The 26,995-nt window shown below is 41.1% G+C and overlaps 2 protein-coding genes across 6 annotated transcripts in view; one reads left to right on the forward strand and one right to left on the reverse strand.

Moving 5' to 3' along the window:
- The window catches only part of ZSCAN30 (zinc finger and SCAN domain containing 30), a 36,688-nt gene extending 21,390 nt beyond the window's left edge, over positions 1 to 15,298 (forward strand). For 2 of the 4 annotated variants that reach the window (XM_032245326.1, XM_032245329.1), the window contains exons 2-4: positions 2,654 to 3,164; positions 3,447 to 3,585; positions 12,712 to 15,298. In XM_032245326.1, coding sequence (XP_032101217.1) covers positions 2,757 to 3,164; positions 3,447 to 3,585; positions 12,712 to 13,643 — 1,479 coding nt within the window. In that variant the 5' untranslated portion in view covers positions 2,654 to 2,756 and the 3' untranslated portion in view covers positions 13,644 to 15,298. Of the gene's footprint in view, positions 1 to 552; positions 589 to 1,227; positions 1,234 to 2,653; positions 3,165 to 3,446; positions 3,586 to 12,711 lie in introns of those variants that run through there. The other 2 variants (XM_032245327.1, XM_032245328.1) reach the window with 2 other exon arrangements.
- Positions 15,299 to 18,919: 3,621 nt separating this feature from the next.
- Positions 18,920 to 26,731, reverse strand: LOC116528182 (zinc finger protein 397). 2 transcript variants are annotated; one of them, XM_032245324.1, is made up of 4 exons: positions 26,625 to 26,731; positions 24,880 to 25,371; positions 24,468 to 24,609; positions 18,920 to 22,184 (listed from the first exon to the last, which is right to left on the reverse strand). In XM_032245324.1, the coding sequence occupies exons 2-4, from the start codon at positions 25,291 to 25,293 to the stop codon at positions 21,139 to 21,141; spliced, it is 1,602 nt and encodes a 533-aa protein (XP_032101215.1). In that variant the 5' UTR covers positions 25,294 to 25,371; positions 26,625 to 26,731; the 3' UTR covers positions 18,920 to 21,138. The 2 variants fall into 2 exon arrangements, with proteins under 2 accessions (XP_032101215.1, XP_032101216.1); XM_032245325.1 differs by having other exon boundaries at positions 26,050 to 26,681.
- Positions 26,732 to 26,995: the final 264 nt, after the last annotated feature.

Raw genomic sequence — 26,995 nt, forward strand, 5'->3', positions numbered from 1 at the left:
TCCATTTGGTTGGTAAACATTTCTCCATCCCTTTGTTTTGAGTCCTTGTGTTTCCTTGCATGTAAGATGGGTCTGGATGCAGCATACCGATGGGTTTTGGCTGTGTCTTTTGATTGGGGGATTTAGTTGATTTAAATTTAGGATTAACAATAATATATGTGAGTTTAATACTGCCATTTGATGTTAGCTGGCTGTTTTGCCCATTAGTTAATGTAAATTCATCATTATGTTCTGCTCTTTACTTTTTGGTATATTTTTGGAAAGGCTGATACTGGTTGTTCCTTTCTATGTGTAGTGCTTCTTTCAGAAGCTCTTGTAAAGCAGGCCTGGTGGTGATGAAATCTCTGAGTACTTGCTTGTTCACAAAATATTTTATTTTTCCTTCGCCTGTGAAGCTTAGTTTGGCTGAATATGAAATTCTGGGTTGAAAGTTCTTTTCTCTCTCTCTTTTTGTTTTTTTAATAGGGACAGAGTCTCACACTGTCACTCAGGCTGGAGTTCAGTAAAGCAATCATGCTTACTGTAGCCTCGACCTCACAGGCTCAAGCAATCCTCCCACTTCAGCCTCCTGAGTAGCTGGGACCACAGGTGAGTGCCACTACACCTGGCTAATTTGTAAATGTTTTGTGGGGATGGCATCTCACTATGTTACCCAGGCTGGTCTCAAACTCTTGGACTCAAGTGATCCTCCTGCCTTTGGCTTCCCAAAGTGCTGGGATTACAGGCATGAGCCATCATGCTTGGTCTCTAGTATTTTACACTAAAAAATTAAAAGGAAAAATATCCCTAGGTTTTTTGTGTTCAGATGTGTATGAAAAATCTATTAATATCTGGCAAAGCACCATTTAGGAGATGCTGCTTTGTAGGCATCTCAGCTCTAAATTTCTTAATGAATAGCTCAGCAAATAGCACAATCATCCTCCAGCCACCAGGGCCAGCCACAAACTTAAGTCCTGGACCCCTCTCTCTTCCAATCCCTTATACAGTATGTCAAGTCCAGTCAAATCACCCATCTTTTTATCTTTTGCCTCCTATGGCTCAATCTCTCACTGTCTCTCTCCTGAATGGTTGCAACAAACCCCTTCCCATGTCTTCTCCACACCACTCTGTGGGTAGGCACACAGACCTTCCAGCCATCACTGTGGTGGTGGGGATCAAATGCAAGCTATGTAGCACAACCTCTTAGACCTCGTCTCTCACCATTCATTAACTATGCTCAGGCTCTGGCGCAGGGTCCTTAACCTGGCTACTCATCAGAAGCTCTTGTGGCACTTATCAAAGCCCCACCCATGGAGATTCTGATCCAGGAAGTCTGTCTTGGGGTTTATGTTTCATGGCTGATTTTGAGCCATAGTCAGAAATAACAACCAATTAGTCTGGTCTCCCCAGACTACCTTCAGTTTTCTCAGTGGGCCACATTCTCTCATACCTACTGTTCTCTTTGCCTGAGTGACCTTCCTCTCCATCTCACTTAGCTCACTCTTACCAGACTCTGCTGAGATGTCTCCAGGCAGCTCTTTCTGGCTCTTCCCATCCCTCTCTCCTTGGTCTTGGTCAGCCATCTTTCCCTTCTGCTACCTTGACTACTTACCTCTGTCCTTGGATTTATCACTGTGTTTACCTGTTGCTTTCCAATACTACACTAAGAGTCATTTGGGACAGATATTTTAATTCTGAGACTTCTCTTTAATACACTGCGTAGCACACAGTAAATGCTCAAGTATTTGTTGAAAAAATCCATTTTTCTTTGTGCTGTTTCAGAACCTTGTGACTCAAGAATATTTTTTCCTTGTTTGTACCTTGACCTTGCCCATTCTCCATGGTCCCTTCCTGACATTTCACCATCATTTCTAATTTAGTATCCACCAAGATTGTCCTGGACATCAACCCATTCTGTAATAAAAATAAATAAAAAGAGCAAGTGTTGTAGAGTTGAGCAACCTGGGTTTATATCTCGACTTTGCTATTTACCAGTTTGTAGGCTTGGACAAATTACTTGGCTTTTGGGAAACTTAGTTTCCTCATTTGTAAAATTGAGATGATAACACCTTATGATGTTATTCTTAAGCTCCAGTAAAACAGTATTTGTAAAGTGCCTGGTCCATAGTAGGTGGTTATTAAGTGTGAGTTCCCTTCTTTTGGGATACCCCATAACTAATAGAAATAGCTAAAGACTTTGGTTGCAGCCCAGTTCTGCTGCTCACTGGCTGTGTGTCTTTGGTCAGCTTATGACTTTCAGTAGCCCTGTTAGGAAAATGGGCATAATTTTGATTGTCTTATAGAGTTAGGAAAAGCATATAAAATTTATGTTAAGTATCCAGCCAGTGCTTAATAAAATGGTGGTTATTTCTGAGATGTAATCATATACTGTAGTGTTTTTCTTGTGTTCTATAATCTACAAGCACTATTTTATCATCCCTAATGTTGTTCCTAACAGTATTACTAAAGGTCAAATTGATTTTGGCCATACTCACACTTTCTCTTTCACATCCTGAAAAAATCCTGAATCATCTATAAGTATATCATTTATGTGGAAGCCCCCTGTTAGTTTTCTGTACAGTGCTATGCTTCCTGGCAACTGACCTTCAAAAACTTGTATTTATATTCCAAGTGCATATTTTCCCTGTGTTACAGGAGCATTGTTCACCCTCAGGAGCATCCTGAAGAGTTGGAATTCTGAAGGAATCTCTCAGACGCAAATCTCTATCTCCTCCCTGCCTCACCTGGTCAGGCTTTTCAGACTATCTCTGCCCAGAATGTCAGGAGAGGCCACAGTCTTGGCTTACCGTGCCCCAGAAGAACAGGAAGGACTTATAGTTGTCAAGGTTGAAGAAGAAAATTATGTTTGGGGCCAGGACTTTGGCCTTCAGGGAAACTCCTGGAGCCAAGAGGTATTACGGCAGCAGTTCAGGCAATTTAGTTACTCTGACTCCACTGGCCCTCGGGAAGCTCTGAGCCGGCTCCGAGACCTTTGCTGTCAGTGGTTGAGGCCAGAGGTGCACTCCAAGGAGCAGATCCTGGAGTTTCTCGTGCTGGAGCAGTTCCTGACCATCCTTCCTGAGGAGCTGAAAGCTTGGGTGCGAGAGCATCGGCCAGAGAATGGAGAGGAAGCCGTGACTATGCTGGAGGAGTTGGAAAAAGAACTCGATGAGCCAAGGCAACAGGTAAGAGGTAGATATTTTTGTTTGTTTGATCTATTGTTAAGTAATGGGGAATCCATTGTGACTGGGGCGTTGACTCAGCTCTCAGAAAATTACACGTTTTCTTTTTTTTGGGTTATTAATTATTCACTCATTGGGTTCAAGTCACTAGGACTCTTAAGTCCTATTTTTTTTTCTGTAATCATTTGAATGAGTTTTTGATTCTTCTTATGCTGCCCTGTTGCTCTAGGAGTTTTCTACTTGTGTATCCTCAGAATGATAATGCTGGTACTTGATTACTCCTAGGACACAGCTCATGGCCAAGAAATGGTCTGGCAGGAAATGACATCCACAGGAGCACTGAAATCTCTGAATAGCCCGCTGAAGCCCTTACAGAACCAGTGCAAGAGTGAGACTCAGGAGCCTGAGGCTTTCCAGGAGAGAGGTGAGAAGCCCCAGTCTATTTGGGGTTGAGGATGGAGGTGAGAACTGTCATCTGTGGCATGGTTCATTCTTAATGACAGCCACTTGTGGTTATCACCAAGTGTTGTGGAAAGGCTTCTTTGCCTAGAAATATTCTTCCTTTGTCTATGTTTAGAATCTGAAATTCAAGTATCATTTATAACTTTGGGTTAAGAATTAAAGTCTTTAGTAAAGTTCTATAATACCCATAATTATTTTTTTCTCTCCTTTTTTTTTTTTTTTTTTTTCTTTTTGTGATGGGGTCTCACTGTATCACTCAGGCTGGAGTACACTGGTACAACCACAGCTCACTGCAGCAGCAGCCTTGAAGCCCTGGGTTCAAGTGATCCTCCTGCCTCAGCCTCTAGAATAGCTAGGACTACAGTTGTACACCACCATGCCTGGCTAAATATCCATAATATTCAAAGATCAATATTCTGTTATTTAATTTTGGTTTCATTGGCAAGGCAGTCCCTAAGATGGACATGAATACTGTATCAGTAATAGAAACCATATAATCACTTGAACAGGGAAAGTTTAATATTAAGAATTATTAACTGCTAAGTGTTAGAAAGTCAAATTCCAAAGAATATAGGAATAATAGATATAGAGTGTCTCTAGGGCTGAAGCAGAACATACAAGGTAGGAACAAATCTGCAGGAGGGTGTCACAACTTCCCCTTCCCTGCCAGGGCTGAGATCCAGGCCTTGCTGGAGAGGGCACACTATAGTCCAGTGGATGGAGATGCCACTGCAGTGCTGAGCTAGCAGAACTCATTGAGGAGCCACACTCTGGGGTGCTAGAAGCTCCTCATGGGGAGATGACCTGGTATAGAACTCGCTGGGAAGCTACCCATAGGGATAGTGTCTTTGGAAATCATTGGGGTGTCCACTGCTAGGTGTCCCATATGCTATAGAAACAAACACAAAGAACATGCCAGAACCAGGAAGAAAAGCCCTTTTTTCCAGTTCCTCTGCAACCCCCTCCATTGATAAGCTCACATCATGCCATCTGGCAAATGTTCCACTATCACATACAGGGCAATGAAGTGTAGATTTGAAACTGAGGCAATAAATTGATAGCTGTCACAGATGCCAAGGATTAGAACTGAAAAGACTTTATGTTATTGGCAAAATTATCCTTATTGGCAGCAGATAAATTAGGCCTATTAGCTTGTTCTTATTAATCTTTTGTTACATCTGACTACACTTCTGATTTCGTCTTCACCAAGCAATTTTGTTAACTTCCCATGAAGCTTAGGTATAATAAGAAAATGCATTCATTCAGTGTGGTCCATGTGATTGTTATATTACTCATTAATTCTCATTCTGGTTTTATTATTGAGTTTCATGGGCTTGGTTAATGAGCATCTATCCCAAAAGATAAATCTATTTTTTGTATGATGATAAAATTAGGTATATGTGGACATAAGCCCAAGGGCCCGATGCTGGACCTCAGCAGTTCACCAAAGGAATCCTTATCATCCATTCACTGAATTCTTCTGGGAAACTCCCTCCCAACCTTCCCTAGGGATCATACCCTGATACTATCATTAGTCAAGCAGGCCTTCTTAAGTATCTTTGGAACCAAGCAGGTGCTACGTTAAAATGGGCTTTGAAAATTCATCTTAAAAGAGGCAAAGGAGGAAGTCAAACTGTTTCTCTTTGCAGATAGCATGATTCTATGTCTAGAAAACCACATTGTCTCAGCCCCAAAGCTTCTTAAGCCAATAAGCAACTGCAGCAAAGTCTCAGGATACAAAATCAATGTACAGAAATCACAATCATTTCTATATACAGAGATTCTTATATCTCTATGCCTATACTGCACACTTGTACAACAGTAGACAAGTAGAGAGCCAAATCATGATTAACTCCCAATCACAATTGCTACAAAGAGAATAAAATACCTAGGAATACAGCTAACAAGGGAAGTGAAGGGACTCTTCAAGGAAGACTACAAACTGCTGCTCAAGGAATTCAGAGAGGACATCAACAAGTGGAGAAACATTCCATACTCATGGTTAGGAAGAATCATATCATGAAAATGGCCATACTGCCCAAAGTAATTTGTAGATTCAATGCTATTCCCATTAAACTACCATTAACATTCTTCACAGAATTGGAAAAAAAAAAACCCTACTTTAAAATCTATATGGAACCAAAAAACAACCCTTATAGCTAAGACAATCCTAAGCAAAAGAACAAAGCTGGAGGCATTATGCCACCTGCCTCAATCTGTATTATGAGGCTACCATAACCCAAACAGCATGGTACTGGTACAAAAACAGACACAGACCAATAGAACAGAGTAGAGATCTGAGAAATAAGACTGCACATCTACAACCAGCGGATATTTCACAAACCTGACAAAAGCATTGGGGAAAGGATTCCCTATTTAATAAGTGGTGATAGGAAAACTGGCTAGCCATACACAGAAAATTTAAACTGATCCCTCCTTTACACCTTATACAAAAATTAACTCAAGATGGACTAAAGACTTAAATATAAAACCAAACCTATAAAATCCCTAGAGGAAAATCTAGGTAATACCATTCAGGGCGTAGGCATGGGCAAAGATTTCATGACAAAAATGTCAAAAACAATTGTAACAGAAGCAAAAATTGACAAATGGGATGTAATTATACTAAAGAGCTTCTGCACAGCAAAAGAAACTATTATCAGAGTGAACAGATAACCTACAGAATGGGAAAACATTTTTGCAATCTATGTAACAAAGGTCTAATATCCAGGATCTACAAGAAACTTAAACAGATGTACAAGACAAAACCAAACAACCCCATTAAAAAGTGGGCAAAGGACATTATGAATAGAGACTTCTCAAAAGAAGACATTTATGCACCAAGAAACATGAAAAATAGCTCAACATCACTGATCATTAGAGAAATGCAAATCAAGACCACAATGAGAAACAATCTCACGGCACTCAGAACGGCGATTATTAAAAAGTCAAAAAACAGCAGATGCTTGCAATGCTGTGGAGAGGTAGGAACACTTTTACAGTGTTGGTAGGAATGTAAATTAGTTCAATAATTGTGGAAAACAATGTGGCAATTCCTCAAAGACCTAGAACCAGAAATACCATTTGATCCAGAAATACCATTTGATCCATTACTGGATATATACATTCAAAGGAATATAAATTATCCTATTATAAAGATATATGCATGCATATGTTCATTGCAGCACTATTCACAATAGCAAAGACATGGAATCAACCCAAATGCCCATCAATGATAGACTGGATAAAGAAAATGTGGTATATATACACCATGGAATACTATGCAGCAATAAACAAGAATGAGATCACGTCCTTTGCAGGGACATAGATGGAGCTTGAAGCCATTATCCTCAGGAAACTAACACAGGAACAGAAAACCATACACCACATGTTCTCACTTATAAGTGGGCGCTGAACAGTGAGAGAACATGGAAACAGGGAGGAGATCAACACACACTGGGCCAATGGGGGTCAGAGAGAAAGCATCAGGATAAATAGCTAATACATGTGGGGCTTGATAGGTGCAGCAAACCACCATGGTTTACCTATGTGACAAACCTGCACATCCTGCACATGTATCCTGGAACTTAAATTTAAAGAAAAGAAAATTCATCTCCTTAAGTCCCCTGTCTTAAATCAGGTAAATGTTGAAATCATTTAGATAGATTATTTCTACTTTCTTTTTTTAAGATCTTGAGGAACAGAGACTGTGGTAATTTCTTAAGTGCCTCTTGGACTTTTTCATATTGCTATTACAGGATGAGTTGTGTCCCTCCAAAATTTGTATATTGAAGCTCTAACCCCCACCCAGAACCTTAGAGTATGACTGTATTTTTTTAGACATAGGACCTTTATAAAGGTTAAAATGAGATCATTAGGGTGGGCTTAATCCAAAATAATTGATGTCCTTAAAAGAAAAGATTAGGGCACAACACAGACCAAGGGTTGATCTTGTGGGACCTAGAAAGAAAGTGGCCATCTGTGGCCGGGTGCAGTGGCTCATGCTTGTAATCCCAGCACTTTGGGAGGTTGAGGCAGGCAGATCACTTGAGGTCAAGAGTTCGAGACCACTGTGAAACCTCATCTTTACTAAAAATACAAAAATTAGCCGGGCGTGGTGGTCCATGCCTATAGTCCCAGCTACTTGGGAGGCTGAGACAGGAGGATCACCTGAGCCCAGAAAATGGAGGTTGCAGTGAGCCAAGATTACACCACTGCATTCCAGCCTGAGTGACAGAGTGAGACTTCTCAAAACCAAAAACCAAAAACCAAAAAAAAAAGTGGCCATCATCTGCAAGCCAAGGAGAGAGATTGGCCTCAGAAGAAACCAAACCTGCTGACACCTTGATCTTGGACCTCTAGCCTCTAGAATTGTGAGAAAAGAGATTTATGTTATTTACCACCCATTTTATGGTATTTTGTTATGGAAGCCCTAGCAAACATACTGTATTAAAGTTCTTTCTTGTGTCCATATGAAATACTCCCAGCTTTAATTTATTAAGAATCCACTTTCTTTTGTTTGTTTACAGAGTCCTCATAAAACACAATTTATACTTGAATGGAGTGAGTACATGGCACTTTGATCTTGTTTTAACTAAGTCTCTCACTCCCTCTGATTCCATTTGTGTTCTGTCTGTCGGGATATCTTGCCGCTTTTCTCTGGACATGCTTCAGTTTCTCCACATTCATTTGAGGTTTGGGGATCAAGACAAAATAAAATACTGTAATGAGGATCTGACTGATTTAAAATATATTCACCCCCCCCAACCCTTATCTGTTACATTTTATAACTTTTTTTTTTTTTTTTTTTTTGAGACGGAGTTTCGCTCATGTTACCCAGGCTGGAGTGCAATGGCGCGATCTCGGCTCACCACAACCTCCGCCTCCTGGGTTCAGGCAATTCTCCTGCCTCAGCCTCCTGAGTAGCTGGGATTACAGGCACGCGCCACCATGCCCAGCTAATTTTTTTTGTATTTTTAGTAGAGACGGGGTTTCACCATGTTGACCAGGATGGTCTCGATCTCTTGACCTCGTGATCCACCCGCCTCGGCCTCCCAAAGTGCTGGGATTACAGGCGTGAGCCACCGCGCCCGGCCATAACTTTTTATTTGTTTACTACTTCATAGTGGCAGTATATTATTGATTTAGTCAGCTTATCAGTAATAGTGGTTCTATCTTTCCAATGTCCTTGGCCTAAACAAGGTTTACTCATTCTCCGTTTATGCCTGGTCCCATGGTCATGAATGGCCTTGACTGGGTTCCTCTTAAGTCTCCCTTATGCTAGTCTCTTTTCAGTCTTAAAGTCCTAGTCAGCCCTGCCTCTGAAGATTTAATGTGGATCCTTTTACAGCTTTCACCTAGGTCATGAGGTTTAAGTTGCTGGAGGGGCCCACTGTGTTATGATTGTAAGAGTCATCATGCCATTTTTACAAACTTGAATTATAAGTTTCTTGTAGGTGTTTCACTAGCTTTATAGTTTGCCTTGCCAGAAGTAGAGCCTGAGATGGAGATTTGGGTGCAGGTGATTTATTGAGGATGTGTTCTTCAGGAAAAATCTGTAATGGAGGGAGAGAAGCAGGATTAGGAAGGGAAAAGAGCAAGCCGTGATGTGGTCTCAGTTACAATCAGCCTTGGTCTAATCCTTGGAGTGTTTCATGGGCCTCTGAAGCATAATTGCACTGCAGAATTGTCTCTTCTTGAGGCAGAGATGGGGCAATGAGGGAGGAAGGTACTTCCTGGGCCAAGTGGCTGTCATCAGCCAGGGTAACTCTACAGAAGGAGGCACTTCTGTGTAGTTAGGAGCTGTTTTAATCTGTTAGAATTGCTATAACAAAATGCCATCAACCAAATGGCTTGTAAACAACACAGATTTACTTCTTACAGTTCTGGAGGCTGAGAAGTTCAAGGTGCTAGCAGATTTGGTATTTGGTGAGGTCCCACTTTCTTATTGATGACACCTTTTCATGTGTCCTCACATGGTGTAAGGGGCAAATGAGCACCCTAGGCCCTTATAAAATGGGCATTAAGCCCTCAAGACCTAGTCACCTTCCAAAAAGCCATACTCCCTAATACCATCACCTTGGGGGTTAGGACTTCAACATATGAATTTTTGGGAGACAGAGACATTCAGATCATAGGAAGCCAAAATTCACAGTGGCTGAGGGAAGGAGACATCATATTGGTAAAGGGGAACTAGGTGAGCAGTGGCATCACTGACATAGCATTAAGGCTAAAAGCATACTCCTCAATGTGCAATTGAAGACCACAACCCTAATTAAAAGGATTTTAAACCAAACAGGATGGAATTGCTCACTGAAGTGCTGAGCTGGCAAAACTCACTGAGGAGCCACCCCAGAGAACAAGTGGGAGTAACAGGAGGTGTGTTAAAGAGAATAGCTAGCTGGGTGTGGTGGCTCATGCCTGTAGTCCCAGCACTTTGGGAGGCTGAGCCAGGAGGATTGCTTGAGCCCAGCAGTTCAAGACCAGTCTGGGCAACCTGGCAAGACCCCATGTCTACAAAAAATTTAAAAAATTAACTGGGTGGAATGATGTGCACCTGTACTCCTAGTTACTGGGCAGTCTGATGGGGGAGGATCTCTTGAGTCCAGGATTTCAAGGCTGCAGTGTCTTATAATTGTACCCTAAATTCCAGCCTGAGTGACAGGGTAAGACTCTGTTAAAAACAAACAAACAAAAACAGAAGAGCTCTTCTAACAGAGAAACCTGTAATTTATTTCTTCTCCAAAGAGCCTTCTATACATTTGTACCCCACCCTCCAGCCTCCAGACTTGGGCCTGATTATGAATCCGTTTTCATTCTTGGGAGATATTAATTGGATTCATTGGGTTATCACTATGCCAGTATTTCTAAATAATCAAGTGACCATTTCTTATTGTAATCTTTCTTTTTCTTTGTTTTTGAGACAGTATCTTTCTGCTATGCAGTGGCATGATCTTGGCTCACTGCAACCTGCACATCCCAGGTTCAAGTGAATCTTGTGCCTCAGCCACCTGAGCAGCTGGGAATATAGGCATGCACCACCATGCCTAGCTAATTTTTCTATTTTTAGTAGAGACAGGGTTTTGCTAATTGGCCAGGTTGATCTTGGACTCCTCTGGCCTCAAGTGATCTGCCTGGCTCAGCCTCCAAAAGTGCTGGGATTACAGGTGTGAGCCACCACACCCAGCCTCTGATTGTAATCTCTATTTGTCTTTTCTAAGAATTACTCTAGTTAGCTATCTATTCTGATTTTTTAATATAATAATATATAGTTGAACAAATAAAAATCTTGATGTCTTCCTGATGTATACATCTGAGGTTAGATTTTCTCTGGTCTCATAATTTAACTTTATATAGTTATAGAATTTGAAGATATATTTAAAGTAAGATAAGTTACGTTGCTTTTCTGATTTTCATTGCCTTTAATTTTGTTCTAACAATTATATTGTCACTTTATACCCTATAATTGGTACTCTTAATAATTTGACCTATTTCTTACTTTTAGAAAATTTATCATTAGGTTATCAGGTCTCTGACTTTAACGTATTTGGTACTTTTAATTTTTATGCCTTTATTGTATGCAAGCATATTTTTTCATAAATGTTTTCTTTTTGAATAAGTGAAACTGAATAATTCAAATTTCTATCTAAAATTTAAGGGCAGTATGAATTTTAGAGGTGATGTTGTCTGTGTTTAATTTCTGGTAAGGAATGGGGAAACGGGAAGCCAGACAGCCCTCTCCTTTTGTCAGGTATCAGCTGTGATGCTTTTTTGTTGTGTTTGAAATGTTGTGAACTCAATATCAGAAATAGGTATTCATTTTTATATAAAAATATAATGCTTTTCCAAAGCCAAATTTAAATGATTTTTAAGTTACATTTCATTTCAGTGCAACTATGGCCCTGCATCCTTCCAATTGGGAAGGCAGATAGCATAAAGATTGCAAGCTTTGATGTTAAGAATGTTTATTTGAATCCTAACTCCAACAATTATTAATTCTGTGGCCTCACTTAGCTTCTCTGAGCCTGTTTCCTGATCTATAAAATGCATATACATTTAGAGGACTTTTGGGAAGATGAGGCCAACTTAACAATTTTTCAGAATAAAATAATTCAAGTTATATCAGCCATTTCTAGTCACTAGAAATCCCTAGATATAACCAGTAGATGGCTGATATAATATGCTCCATCTCTAGTAGCCTCCTATTATGAGTTACTGTAGTTATCAAGATAGATTTCCAGTAACTCATAATGGGAGACTACTAGAGATGGGGCATGTTGTGTGAGAGCCAGAAGATTTGGCTCTGGGCAGTCATGTTTCTATGTATAAATGCTCAAAGAAGGAGTTGTCTCCACCCCTTTCTTTGGCCACTTATACATTTTAAGAAGTAAAACTATAAGATTCTTTTGTATCCATGGATGATTTAAGTGAAAAAAATTTTTAATGTTAAAAAAAATTCCCACCTGACTCAAGAATGAGTCAGGAACCTGTATGTCTTTTCTCTGGGTCTGTGTCTTATTCTGTTTGCTTATAATGATTTGATTCATTTGAAACCTATCAGAATCTGAAATTGCTTTAATGCTTTCTAGTTCCTGCCCCCTACCTCTGTTCAGTGCTAACTCTCAGAGTATTTCCTAATCATATCTTCTGCTCTCTGATGTTGCTAGGAGACCACAGATTTAAGCCTCTTAGATATCTTTCTTTATCCTGACCATTTCTTTTTACTTTTTCCCCCCATTATCTCATTATCTAAAAATGCATCTTCTCTAACCCAGGATTGTCTCCTGGCTTCCTGGTTTATCAGCAATATTACTGTTTGTCACTATTTCCTCTAACTAATATCTTGTTCACTGTCACTCTTCTCCAATACTAATTCATTTCTTTGTCTACATTACTCTCTGAGGGGGCCGTATTTTGCTACCCCAGGCTACTTCTCTGATTTCTAGATTGGGAATCTAGTTTTCAGAATTGTCCTTTTAATAGATAAATATCTATTTCATTAGGTTTATTTTCTGTTCCTGCTACAACAGTTTCCTTTCTTCTGTCATGGGAAGTAAATGCTACCTGCACTTTCTATTCACATTTGTAGACGGCAAGATGGTGGCTGGCAAAGTGTTGATGGCAAAGCAAGAAATTATTGAATGTGTAGCCTCAGCAGCTATGATATCTCCAGGAAAACTTCCTGGGGAAACACCTTCCGAACAGATAGTTGAAGAAGCTTTGGGAGGTCTGGACAACTCTAAGAAGCAAAAGGGTAATGTTGCAGGGAACAAAATCAGTCAGCTTCCTTCTCAGGAAAGACATTTCACTCTGTCAACCTTTAACAAAAGAATCCCCACAGAACACAGTGTCCTTGAATCTCATGAGAGTGAAGGAAGTTTCAGTATGAATTCAAATGATATTACACAACAGAGAGTTCACACTGGGGAAAAACTCTATGAGTGCTTTGACTGTGGGAAGGCTTTTTGCCAGAGCTCAAAGCTGATCAGACATCAGAGAATTCATACTGGAGAGAGACCTTATGCATGTAAAGAATGTGGCAAAGCCTTCAGTTTGAGCTCAGACCTTGTTAGACATCAAAGAATTCATAGTGGTGAAAAACCTTATGAATGTTGTGAATGTGGAAAAGCCTTCAGGGGCAGCTCAGAGCTCATCAGGCACCGGAGAATCCATACTGGAGAGAAGCCTTATGAATGTGGAGAATGTGGGAAAGCCTTCAGCCGGAGCTCAGCCCTTATTCAGCATAAGAAAATTCACACAGGAGATAAAGGCTATGAATGTATTGAGTGTGGTAAGGCTTTTGGTAGGAGCTCTATCCTTATTGAACATCAAAGAATTCACACTGGGGAGAAACCTTATGAATGTAATGAATGTGGAAAATCCTTTAATCAGAGCTCAGCCCTCACCCAGCACCAGAGAATTCACACTGGAGAGAAGCCTTATGAATGTAGTGAATGTAGAAAAACATTTAGGCATAGGTCAGGCCTTATGCAGCATCAGAGAACACACACCAGAGTTTAACTCTGTGGGTAAGAGTTGTACAATTGTGAAATGCAAGGAATTCACTGTAGGGGTGAGACTCCACAGAAAATAGAAGTTTCCTGAGAGCAGGACTTCTGTCCTTCCAGCCCAGTTCAGTACTCCAAGAGGACATCCACACAAAGATGTTTGTTATGATTATTGACATGTTGAATGGAAGAAAACTTTACCCAGGTCTTCTCCAAAAAGAATGGTAGATATTTCCTTGAAATGCCTAACCCATTTCCAGATAAGACCTATCAGTATCCCCTTCACTCCACTCTCTGCCAACTCAGATACAGTTTCCACTGGGCATCTTCACAGTAGTGTCAGGATTGGGACAGATCTTGAAAGAGCATCTTATAAGATGGCAAATGTACCTGGAAAGAGCATTTGTATTTTGGCGGGTGAAGGCATGTGCTGAGAGTTACCCAACTATCTGAAATGTTGGATTCAGAGATTGTGAAATACTGAATTATGCTATTAGTTTAATAGTATCTGAGGCAGTTAAATAGTACCTAAGGAATGCTGCCTCATTCTGCCCCCTTGCCAGTTCTCTCCTCAACCCTGAGTTTCCTGCTGAGGTCAATGCAGGTCTACTTGTTTATTGAGCACCTGCTATGTGCTATGCATTGAGGTGAACATGGTCATTGCCCTCCAAGAGTTAAGGGCTAATAGGATATGCATATATACTAAACAGTAATTACAGTAAAGTGTGATAAATGCTTTGGTAGGAAAAATGCAGGATTCTGTCAAAGTACATGGCAGAGATACCTAAACATGGTCTATGAATCACTAAAGACTTCCTGGATGTGATGACATCGCAGTTAGACCTAAAGGTGGGTAGAAGGTAGCAAGAGCAGGGGAAAAGAGAAGAACAGGATCTAGAGACACCCCTTCATCACGACTCTACTGCAGAAATTGTCATAGACCTATTTTTTTTAAAGGAACCTAAGGGAGTAATTCAACAAATATTTACTGCCCTCAAGTATAATAGCTCAGGGTCTGCAAGCCTGGTAAGGAGGGGAGGGGGCAGGGAATAGTGGAGCCTGGGAAGGCAGATCACTGTGTTTCTTTATGCTTCCCACTTCCTGAGTCCCAGAGTAATGAGACACAAACACTCTAGTCCCCACTGTCTCTTGGGCCTCTGATATGCATTCTTTCCCTATGTGTATACATGCCTGCAGATCACTGTGTTCCTTTATGCTTCCCACTTCCTGAGTCCCAGAGTCATAAGACATACTTCAGTCCCCACTGTCTCTCGGGCCTCTGATACGCATTCTTTCCCTGTGTGCATACATGCCTTTTCCCATCAGATGCACCGGAGTCTCCCACCACACTAATTCTGAGCACTTTAGGGTCTCATAGGTCACACTGGGTCTAGGATAGGCTCCCCAACTCTGTGATTGTAAGTAGAAAAAGGGAAACCAAACACATGGGGATTCTGAGCCAGGCTTTATGGTAACTAATTCCTGCTTCAGAGAAGAGTCCTGATGAAGGGGTGTCTCCAGATGCTATCTTATCTTCATTGTATGTGCTATAACCTCTGCCTGTAAGTCTCTCTGCTAATTTTTATTTTGGCATTTTTAATTAACCCACAATTGCTGAGGGCAATTAATTATCTAAGAGAAAGTTTGATTCCTCTACTAAGATGTCCTTCTAGATGGTGTCATTTCTTTTTTTTTTTTTTTTTGAGACGGAGTTTCACTCATGTTACCCAGGCTAGAGTGCAATGGCGCGATCTCGGCTCACCGCAACCTCCGCCTCCTGGGTTCAGGCAATTCTCCTGTCTCAGCCTCCTGAGTAGCTGGGATTACAGGCACGCACCACCATGCCCAGCTAATGTTTTGTATTTTTAGTAGAGACGAGGTTTCACCATGTTGACCAGGATGGTCTCGATCTCTTGACCTCGTGATCCACCCGCCTCGGCCTCCCAAAGTGCTGGGATTACAGGCTTGAGCCACCGCGCCCGGCCTAGATGGTGTCATTTCTAAAGAAGACTTGTAATCACTGCTTCTATTAGTCCATTTTCACATTGCTATAAAGATACTGCCCCAGACTGGGTAATTTATAAACAATAGAGGTTTAATTGGCTCACAGTTCTGCAGGGCTGGGGAGGCCTCAGGAAACTTAAATCATGGCTGAAGGTGAAGCGGAAGCAGGCATCTTCTTCACAAGATGGCGAGAGAGTGAGTGCAGGGGAAATGCCAGGCACTTACCAAAAAAACAGATCTCATGAGAATTCACTCACTATCATGAGAACAGCAAGGGGGAAATCTGCCCCTGTGATCCAATCATCTCCCACCAGGTCCCTCCCTCAACACCTGGGGATTACAATTCAAGATGAGATTTGTGTGGGAACACAGAGCCAAACCATATCACTGCAGTTGTGGCTAATAGGGGAGGTGAAATTTAGGGGACAATTCATTCCCTTTGTGTCTAGAGGTTGTGCAGTTATCAAGTGAGGTAGATCAGAAGTCTAAAGGGATCCTTCAAATGGATAGTGAGTTGCCTTTTCCTATAGGTGACAATCAGATTTAATGTTTTAAATATCATTTAATAGGTTTCTCTCCTGACTGTGAATTCTAAATATTGGTAATACAGAAAATGAGAAAGCGTAAACCACCCTGAATCTCATTGTCCATAGAAACGTTAACATTTTGGAGTACTGTCTATTAGTGTTTATTTTTCCCAATCCTATTATTTTTAGTAAAACTGTTTAGTAAATAATTTTTGGTAACTAATTTCAAAATTTATACTTTTGAGTGTATACTTCAACTGTTTATTATTAGAATGTAATGAAAGATGTAATAAAACTTGAGTTTTAAAAGTTTGCTTTGAAATTATTCACTCAGGAATAGGGAACACAACATGCATGGAGCTAATGATACGAGGATGGGGAAGAGGTTGTGGGAAGAAGACAGGGAATTGGTGTTCTCAGTTTCTATTTCCTGGGCCAAAAAATGTCAGTAAACTAAAATAGCCAGTCTCTGGGGCTGCGGTTAACCAAAGTGAGAGGGCATCTGAGATTCAGTTGTTGTTGAAAGACAATGGGAATGAGAGCAAGAAGGGTCATCTTTAAACATAAACACATCCTATGTCCATCAGAATGAGGACTTTCTCGTCCTGTTAAGAGGAGGTGGCCACATGTACCAGATTGGAATCTTCAACACTAGTTGCTGAGAAAGACCAAACTTAGACCTGTGGACCTGCCATGACTTCCTTCTTCCCTCAGCAGGTTCTCCATGAGCTGAGAGAGATGAGGGTCAGATTTGCTTTAAATTTCCAATCCTTTCAGCTGGATGTGTTAGTCGCAGGCTATGGAAATGAGGAAGGTGGGGAAAGGCAGGAAACCAATGTTATTGCCTAAATTGCACATTATCTTCTAAAATCTGTGTAAGATTCATTTAAGGTAGACATTATTACTCCCCAGACTGCTTCTATACCAAGAGAAACAGGACAGCCCTGAGCAGAAGGGAAAGGCATGAATTACTTTTCTTCCAAGAGTGGTGAAAGAAGAAAAAATTTCCTTTGACATCCACCTTATATTCGTGCCCCTTCCATTTCATAAAAAATGGAATGTTGAATACATCAGCTTCTTTAAAGTGAGAGTCTAGAGTTGGAAGGTGACTTGCTTATGGCTACAGAATACATGGAAAAGCTCTAATAATAAAAGACCTTCAAAGATCTCCACTTCAAAGCTATTGCTTTTCTGAACTGTAAATCTTTCAGGCAAGTAATTGCTTTTGCACCAGGATTTATAATTTGTAGACTTTTTAATATACTATGTGTGAGATGGATATGTTTGCCATTGTCATTTTACCAATGATGAAGGGATCGGAATTAACAAGTTAGCTAATTTCCTGAGACTTGGAAGAAACAGAGATGCTATGAAAAGCAAGTTGTTTCAGATTTTACTCTTGTTGCCCAGACTGGAGTGCAGTGGTGCGATCTCAGCTCACTGCAACCTCAGCCTCCCAAGTAGCTGGGATTACAGGCATGCACCACTATATCCGGCTAATTTTGTATTTTTAGTAGAGATAGAGTTTCTCCATGTTGGTCAGGCTGGTCTCAAACTCCTGGCCTCAGGTGATCTGCCCAACTCAGCCTCCCAAAGAATTGGGATTACACGTGTGAGCCACTGTGCCCGCCAGCAAGTGCCTTTTAAAATATTTTCTCAAGTATCCTGGACTTCCATTCACTTTTCCTCCTAAGAGTATTAGATATTTACTATAGAAAAATTTGGAAAACACACAGAAAAACACCAGAGAAAAATTACATCACCTACAACTTCAGCACCCAGAGATAACCAGTATAGCACTTTGAGTTTAAATATTTTCAGTATTTTTAATGCATAAATATATATTTTACATGGGATCATATGGTACATATTGTAATATTTTTACTTAACAATATAGCATGAATACTTCATTTAATATTAGTTGACATCAGTTTTGTTTTTTTCTGAGACAGAGTCTTGCTCTGTTACCCAGGCTGGAGTACAGTGGTACAATCTCGGCTTACTGCAACCTCCACTGCCTGGATTCAAGCAATTCTCGTCTCAGTCTCCCGAGTAGCTGGGACTACAGGCACATGTCACCACGCCCGGCTAATTTTTTTGTATTTTTAGTAGAGACAGAGTTTCACCATATTGGTCAGGCTGGTCTCAAACTCCTGACCTCAGGTGATCCACCTGCCTTGGCTTCCCAAAAGTGCTGGGATTACAGGCGTGAGCCACTGCACCCAGCCTGTTGAAATCAGTTTTAACAGCTTTTAGGATTTTGCATACATTCATGATGGTTTCTGAAATATACATCTCCAGGTACAAAGTGAAAAGGCAATGCTTAAGGCTTCTGGTATTGATTGCCAGAGACAGTATGTATTCATGTCTTACCAACAGCATTAGAGTCCCAATGTCCCTGAATCCCTGTCAGTTTTATAAAGAAAAGTATCATCTTACCTCTTGCTTTAATATACATTTTAACTGTAGTGAGGTTGAACATTTATGTATTGTTCATTGGCACTTATTTTGTGATTTTCCTACTTTTAAGTAGCATTTTTTTTCTACTGGAACTTATGGGGAGACAGTATACTGAAGTGGCTCCACAGTCAGGTTCTGAGTTCAAATTCTGACTTCCCCACTTTATAGATATATGACCTTTAGCCTTCATTTCCTCATCTGCTACCTATGTACTGTGATGAGAAGTAACATTAATAAGTGTATACAAAGCCCTTAGCAAGTATCTATTACATTTCTTTTTTTCCTTTTTTTGGTTTGGAGACAGGGTCTTGCTCTGTCTCCCATGCTGGAGTGCAGTGGTGTGATCTCAACTCACTGCACCCTTGACATCCAGGGCTCAAGTAAACCTCTCACCGCAGCCTCCCAAGTAGTTGGGACTACAGGCATGCATCACCATACCTGGCAGATTTTATTTTTTGTAGCGATGGGGTTCTTGCTATGCTGCCCTGGCTGGTCTTGAACTCCTGGTCTCAAGCAATCCTCCAGCCTTGGCCTCCCAAAGTGCTGGGATTATACTTGTGAGCCTCTTGTGCTTGGCTTATTACATTTCTTACTGACATACAGAAGAGCTTTCTTGCATAAAGAGTATTTCCCTTTTGCAACATACAATTCCCCTACTTAATGTCCTACCTTTTCAGTTTGTTCGGGTCTTTGTGGAAAAGGAGGAAAATAAGAGTTGAGTAGCTCTTACCATGTATTTTAATATCTTAAATCTTTTCCAAATGATGCCATCCATTTTTTTCCATATTCTCTCCCCAAACTTGGGCCTTTAGGCCTCCTGCTGTTCTTACTGGTCAGCACATGTCCACTGATGTATACCCCAATAACAGCATTACTTCTCTTTGCTTCTTTTTATCCTTATGAAAATTCTTTTTCTATGCACAGGATTCTAGATTTCCATACAGGTTTGTTTTTGGTGAGGTGTGTTATTCCTCCAACCTATTAGGTCTTCTGAATAAGTCTTTGTGTTGCTGGTTAACATGTACAATATTCCATCTTGCACTCAGCATCAGTCTAAATATTCTTTTCCTGCTAGTCCCCCCAGAAATGGGAAGTCTCGACTGACTGTGAACATTAGTTTCAGTTGTCACTTCCTTTTAGCACTAATAAAATTTGCAAAAGGTATGAAATACTGGTGACATAAGACAAAACTGAACATGTACGAGGTACCTAAAGAATGTCACAGACCCAGCAACTGACAAATATTTTTTGAGCATCAAAGCCCAAGGGAATATACTAGGATTTGTGGGGATACAGGCCCAGAAACAAATGATATGGCAGCTTCTGATCCAGAGCCTTGGAATTAGAAGAAATCTGATATTGTCTTTAGAATCAAAGAAGAATCTTAAGCCTGGGAGAGGGAGTCTTAACACTAACAGACTCTTGAGGTATAGGCTGGGCTCTTTCCCTTCTTCATTCCCACCACTACCCTCATGGAAGTTCTAGGCTAGCCTACAAATTGGGAAAGGAAACCACATAGTTGCCCTTTCTCTGGGGTCACATAAACCAAGACAAAGCTCTTGACTACCCTGTGGTCCAAGGGCTCCAGGTTTTGTTTGTTAACAGGAAGTTCTCTATTGGCACACTTAAGAGTCTGGCCAGACCCAGACTTCTCTGACAGACAAGACGTCACTACAACAGGAGCTCAAGGAATGCTCCACACTTTTGTTTCTGGCCTTTGGCTGTTCTTTACTGGGAAGCTTCATCCCTGGCCTACCACCTTGGCTAACTCCTTCTCATCCTTCAGGCCGTTTCCCCCTTTTCCTTATCCAAGGCTGAGTCAGGTGCTCCTTAAGGTCACATGGCAACGACCATTCCACTGTCACTGCCTGTTTGGCTGCCTTGCCCATTAGACTCTAGAGATTACGGTCTTGTTTTCCACTGTATTTCTAGTCCCTGGCGTAAACTAGCTACTCAAAAATAACCTTTGGGTAAATTAATTTATATTCTTTCTCATGCCTATCTAATTCCTGGCCTGCCTGGGGCTCAACAAATCATTGATGAAGCCATTTCCCCACTTTTCTTGCTGCTTTGTCACTATTCGTTATTGGGTCAGTAATTTTTTTTTTTTTTTTTTTTTTTTTAGTTCTGAGACTAAGTGCCTCACACCGTCCACATCAGCCCCCTAAGATGGTACACTAACAATCAGATGCAGTGACAGAGCTTGGGTTGCCATATCCTTCTCATGACATTTTCACAGAAAATGAGGTTTCAATGTTACATTCCCATTTTTCATATTTCCTGAGTATTCCTAACGATAAGAAAAGAGCAGAAAGTAATGATTTTTCTGTCTTCCGATTAGTCACAGGAAAAGCTTTCAAGGAACATTTTAGCACTGGGAAATGCTGCACAAAGCAAGCTAGACTCAAGACCTAGTATTTTATAACCTTTATGGCATTTAGCTCTAAAGTAAACTCTTTTGACTAACAAACATAAAAATTTGACTGAAGTATTTACACTATTTACAGTATTCACAAATTACTTTATAGTGTGGACTCTCTGATGGCGTATAAGGACAGATCTGTGCCTGAAAGCCTTCCCACATTCATTACATATATAAGTTTCATCCCCAGAATGAATTCTCTGATGCTGAACGAGGGCTGAGCTCCTTTTGAAGGTTTTACCACATTCATTACACTGATAAGGTTCCTCTCCACTATGAATTCTCTGATGTCTGATAAGGTTTGAGCTCAAACTGAAGGCTTTTCCACATTCATTACATTCATAGGGTTTCTCTCCACTATGTATTCTCTGATGAGTAATCAGCTCTGAGCTCTGCCTGAAAGCTTTTCCACATTCATTACATTCATAGGGTCTCTCTCCTGTGTGAATTCGCTGATGTCTAATGAGTTTTGAACTCTGGCTAAAGGTTTTCCCACACTCATTACACTCATAAGGTTTCTCACCAGTGTGAATTCTTTGATGAATAATGAGATAGGAACTTTGACTGAATGCTTTGCCACACTCATTACATTTACAAGCTTTCTCACCAGTATGGATTTTCCGATGTCGAATGAGGGCTGAGCTCTGATTGAAAGCTTTCCCACATTCACTACATTCATATGCTTTCTCACCACTATGAATTCTCTGATGAATAATAAGATAGGACCTCAAACTAAATGCCTTCCCACATTGGTTACATTTATAGGGCTTTTCTCCAGTATGGATTCTCTGATGTTGTGTTAGAGAGGAATGCTGCTTGAAGCTGTGCCCACATACATCACATCTATAAGGTCTCTCTTCGGGAGGAACTTTCTGACACATTATAGAGTTTGTAGTTAGAATCAAGCATCTTTCAGCCTCATCATAAAGGTCTCTCTTTCCTAGAGATGTGTTTGTGAAGATCACTTGACTAAAACTGCCCCCTTGGGAAGGGGATCTTAGTTTCTCCCCTGAAGCACTTCCTTGCTTCCACTCTAAATTGTTTTCATGCTCACTAATTCCTCCAAATGAAGGTTCCTGAGGGAGTCCCTGTGATTCTTCTGAGATGACCTCCTTTGTTGCTGTTTCATTGTTCTCACAATCTGAAACAATAAATAGCAAAAAAATAGATATTACCTTTCTCTAGTCACTCTCAATACTTTCTACATGAGAGAAAACAGACGCTTCTACCTACAAAGATGTCACTGTCCTCCAGTATCTTTTTTTATTCAGTTGGCCAAAAGAGGGTCTCTCTTCTTATCTAATAATAGTTTATATCTACACTTTGAATTTCATCCTTTCCTGCCTCTTTTGAGACATCAATTGATCAATTACCTGTAATATTTTTCTACTATTTACAACCCTTTTCTCAACTGACTCCTGTTCATCAGCTTTTAAAGAAGCTTAAGTGTCTCTCACCTTTTAAAATCAACCTTCTTGCCTACATATCTCTCTTAAGCAACCTCACTCACTCTCATTCATAGTGGTTTCTTGAAAGAGTTGTCTGCAGCCTTTCAAGCGAAAGAATCCCCATTCTACAATCTGGTTTCTGCCTTACTGTGTCCCCGTCCCCTACTTTCACTGATACTACTGTCATCAAGGTCACTAACTTCATAGCTCTTCAATCCAATGGGTACTTTCTGGATTATTACTTAATCTCTCTGTAGCACTGACACTAAGGATCACACCTTCCTTCTAGAGACATTCTCTTCCAGTGCTATTAGCCTGATTTCTGTGGCTGTTCATTTTTAGATTCTAGGGTGAATCACTCAAACACAAGCGTTTCTCCAGCTTCTGTTTTGGGCTCTCAGGTAACCTTATTCTACAAACTCTCTACCCTTGGCTTCCATTACAACTTATATTGTAAGCTATTGTCTGACTAATGTCTGCCCAAATCCCCAATTTTACCCCTATTTTATTAAGCTCTAGAGTCTTATGCTAATTGGGCATTTTACTTTTGAATATTTAACAAGCAACAAAATGTACCAATCTAAACACATCATCAGATGTATTTGTTTTTCCTTATGTTTTCTCATTTACATGAACAGCACTACCATTAACCAGACTGTTCAAGACTGAAACCTCAGTATCATCCTTAATTCCTCTCCATCACACTCTAGTTTTAACAATTACCAGATGTTGCAATGCAATTTAAATGCTGATGAGGCTGGGCGCACTATAATCCCAGCACTTTGGGAGGCCAAGGTGGGTGGATCACGAGGTCAAGAGATCGAGACCATCCTGGCCAACATGGTGAAACCCCGTCTCTACTAAAGATACAAAAATTAGCTGGGCGTGGTGGCACATGCCTGTAGTCCCAGCTACTCAGGAGGCTGAGGCAAGAGAATTGCTTGAACCCAGGAGGCAGAGGTTGCAGCGAGCTGAGATCGTGCCACTGCACTCCAGCCTGGTGTCTTGTGACAGAGTGAGACTCTGCCTCAAAAAATAAAAAAAAAATAAAAACAAATGCTGATGAACAGGAGTCAGCTTTTATGTTCTCCACCCCTCACCATAACACATATTGATTGAATACACTGTGGTCACTTGGATTACAGCAGTCTCTAATAGGACTACACTCTTGCCTTCCTTACATGATTCTTCATTTGCAGCTAAGTTCTAAACTACAAATCAAACTAAACTACAAATCAAACTATGTCACTCTCTTGTCCAAAATCCTTCAAGTGCACCCCACTGCACTTAAGAAACTATACAAATTGGCACGACATAAAGCGGGGACCTGGATCCTATTTTCCTCTCTGGTTCTTCTCTTACCATTTTTCCCCTGTCAATTCTCCATTCAAGTCAAATTTAACTACCTGCAATTTCCAGAATGGGTTGTATTCTCCCACCTTTGGGATGGTATGGCCTTTACTTGGGTTACTCCTCCTCCCACATATTTACTCATAGGCTTTCTCCTACTCTTCAAGTCTTAGCTTAGATTTTCTTCCTTCAGGAAGTGTTCCTTGATCCTCTAAGACTCGGTTAGGTGCCTTTAGATGCACTCCAACAGTACCCAGTGCCTACTGTTATTCTATAATTTACTACACTACATTGCAATTGCCTTTTTACTTGCCCATCACCACCCAGACCTGAAACCTCTTTAAGACAGAGACCCAGGGCCTACCACAGCACCAGACATGTATTAACATTTTATAAAGTTATAAAATAATGAAATAAGTGAATAAATAACAGGGAAAGTGTCATAAGAGGGCTGACAGCAATTCATGAAGGGTGCTGAATACCAAGCTGCTAAAGTGAGCACCTCTGGTTTAGAATAATAAAGGTGATGCTCACATGTGGCAAGTTTGTCAAGTGCAATTAATTCTGTATTCTCAAAAACAGCTGCCTAAGTGTCAAGGGTTTCCAGATGACTTCCTATTCCTCACCACTTTTAGGGGAAAGGCACGGTTTCCAGGATTTCAGCTGTGTCTGTAAAGGCTGGAGGTGGATGTTTGTTGATTCTTGGGATGCTCTGAGACATGTTAAATCCTTCCATGGCACTGCTGGTCCCTGTGGACTAGCTGGGACCTGAAATCAGTAAAATATGGTTAGTTTTGTGAGAAAATTCCTAGGGAAGCTTGCTTAGTAAAAATCTCAAAGAGGTCAGTGAGGACATCTACAGGGAGGAAGGACAGGGGAAAAAGACCATTCAAGGGTATAGACAGGTATGGCTCTATTAGTCACTTCAGGTTAGGGTTCAGTAGAGACGTAAATTTTTTATCCTACTGCATGATACCATTACACGCTCCAGGCTGTAACTTCCCTTTCCCTCAATACATCACTTTTCTCTGTTCCCACCTGCTGCCCTGGGTCATCAAACTCCTTCTCCAAATCCTCCAACAGGGTCACAGCTTCCTCGCCGCTTTTTGGATTATGTTGCTGAACCCAGATCTGCAGCTCCTCAGGCAGAATGCTCAGGAACTGCTCTAGTACCAGCAGTTCTAAGATCTGCTCCTTTGTGTGCAACTCTGGCATTAGCCACTGATAGCAAAGCTCCTGGAGCCTGCTCAGAGCCTCCCGGGGCCCAGGTGTCTCCTGGTAGCAAAACTTTCTGAATTGCTGACGAAACAATTCTTGGCAGGATTGAGTGCTCCCATTTTGCTTAAATTTCTCATCCCAGGAAAAGTTATCTTCTACTTTCACTAGTATTAGTTCTTGTTCCTGAGGATCCTGAGGTATCAGGGTTGAAATCACTCCAGATTCCACAGCCATTCTTGGCTGAAAGAGCTTAGCAATAATCTCAGTACACCTGGGTTCTGTGCTTGAGGAGTGTGAGTGATCACTTCTTTCCTGAAGAATATAAAAGCAGTTAAATTACGGCAATAACAAAAATCTCTAAGAACTTGCAATAACAAAGATGAGTAACTTTAGTAATATATTGAAAGGGAGCAGATTTGGGGCTATCACTAAAACAATAATGAGATGACAAACTAAAAATCATTAACCTCAATCAGTGTCTCCCATTATGAAGAATTCCTACCATTAATGTTAGACATAACTATTTTAGATGCCAGACTGTGAATGCAACATTAACATCAGTCACATAGTGAGAAAATTTCCAATTATCTTTCGATTCTGATTGTATCAAGGAGAAAAATCTATCTTTGACATGTATGTATTAATAAAACTTGTAGAACTCTCTTTTAAATAAAATACAGGCTTCAGAATCAGACTTCCAAGGGTAACAATATTTAGGCAGAATTTAGCAATACTGATTTTCAACGTTTATTTTTAGTTACTTTCTACCTAAAGCAGGTCATGTTAATTTTCATTTAAGGTAGTAACATTCTTAAGTTCACACTGAACATGAGTTGATGTAAATATTGGCTATTTGATCACATTTGGTGTTTACTGAATTACTTCAACACTGAGGCACTTACTGAGCATTAGGTTAAGTTTTTTGCTTATGAATGAATGAGTCTACTGAGGAATTGACCAAGAACCAAGAAGTATCTGTAAAATGCTTACTATGTGTTCAAGAACATGATAGGTATCACATACCCAAAAGAAGCAAAATGATCAACATCAGCTCTGAAAAAGCTGAGAATATCCAAGGAGTAAAAATGTTCAAAAGCAAAATATGGTAACAAATATTGATGTATTAAATTTTGTGACATAGACCAAACTTGACCAGATTTTAGGATGGTGAGATATCGACAGGAGTGTATCCCCTTGAGTTTGTCTGGACAGATGAGTAAAATTCATTCCTCACCCTATGGTTAACTTTAGAGATTAATTAGAATATGTAGCCTACAAATTTGTGATTTATTAACCAGTCCAGCTGCACTAAGTAGCCTTCTATTTTTATATCCTCGGTTAAACCCGGAGCATTTGCGAGGTCACGCGGTCAGGGGAACTGCGTTTTCCCCTGGAAAGCAGGGGTTTGATTGCTGGCCTCCTCTAAGTCCCCCAGTCCCTTGGAGACGCCGCGCGGGCCAAGGGGCCGCGACCTGGGGATGGGCAGGCCAAGGAGCTGGGCTCCTCCACTGTTCGGCCGGCGCTCCCTCCCCCGTTCCCTCCTCCTAGGGGCCCGCGTCCCTCACCACGAAGCCCAGGAGCGGCCAGGGAACGAGCCGCCGACCCCTAGCTGCAAGCCACAAAGACCGGAAGTGCGCGCCTCGGTGTTCCGCTCTCGCGCCCTCCGGAGCCTCCGCCGCCCCGCCCCTCAGTCTCAGGTAGCCAATCAGAGTCGCGGACTCTACTGTTTCCACCGCCTACTCCCAGCGGCAGCTAGTCCGGCGGAACCTCCAAGCCCAGGCGAGGATGAGCCAGGAGGCGGGGTGCTTGTGAGCGGGCGCACCCGTAGAGCTCCGCAACCCGCCTGGGCCGTCCCCTCCCTGTCCTGCTCCCGCCGCCACCCACCATTGTTGGTGTCAACTCATTTCCGAATCCCTGTCCCGATTTTCCATTAAAA

Source organism: Sapajus apella, unplaced genomic scaffold (genome assembly GCF_009761245.1).
Source record: "Sapajus apella isolate SASKATOON/1434 unplaced genomic scaffold, GSC_monkey_1.0 scaffold57, whole genome shotgun sequence".
Taxonomy (NCBI): Eukaryota; Metazoa; Chordata; class Mammalia; order Primates; family Cebidae; genus Sapajus; species Sapajus apella.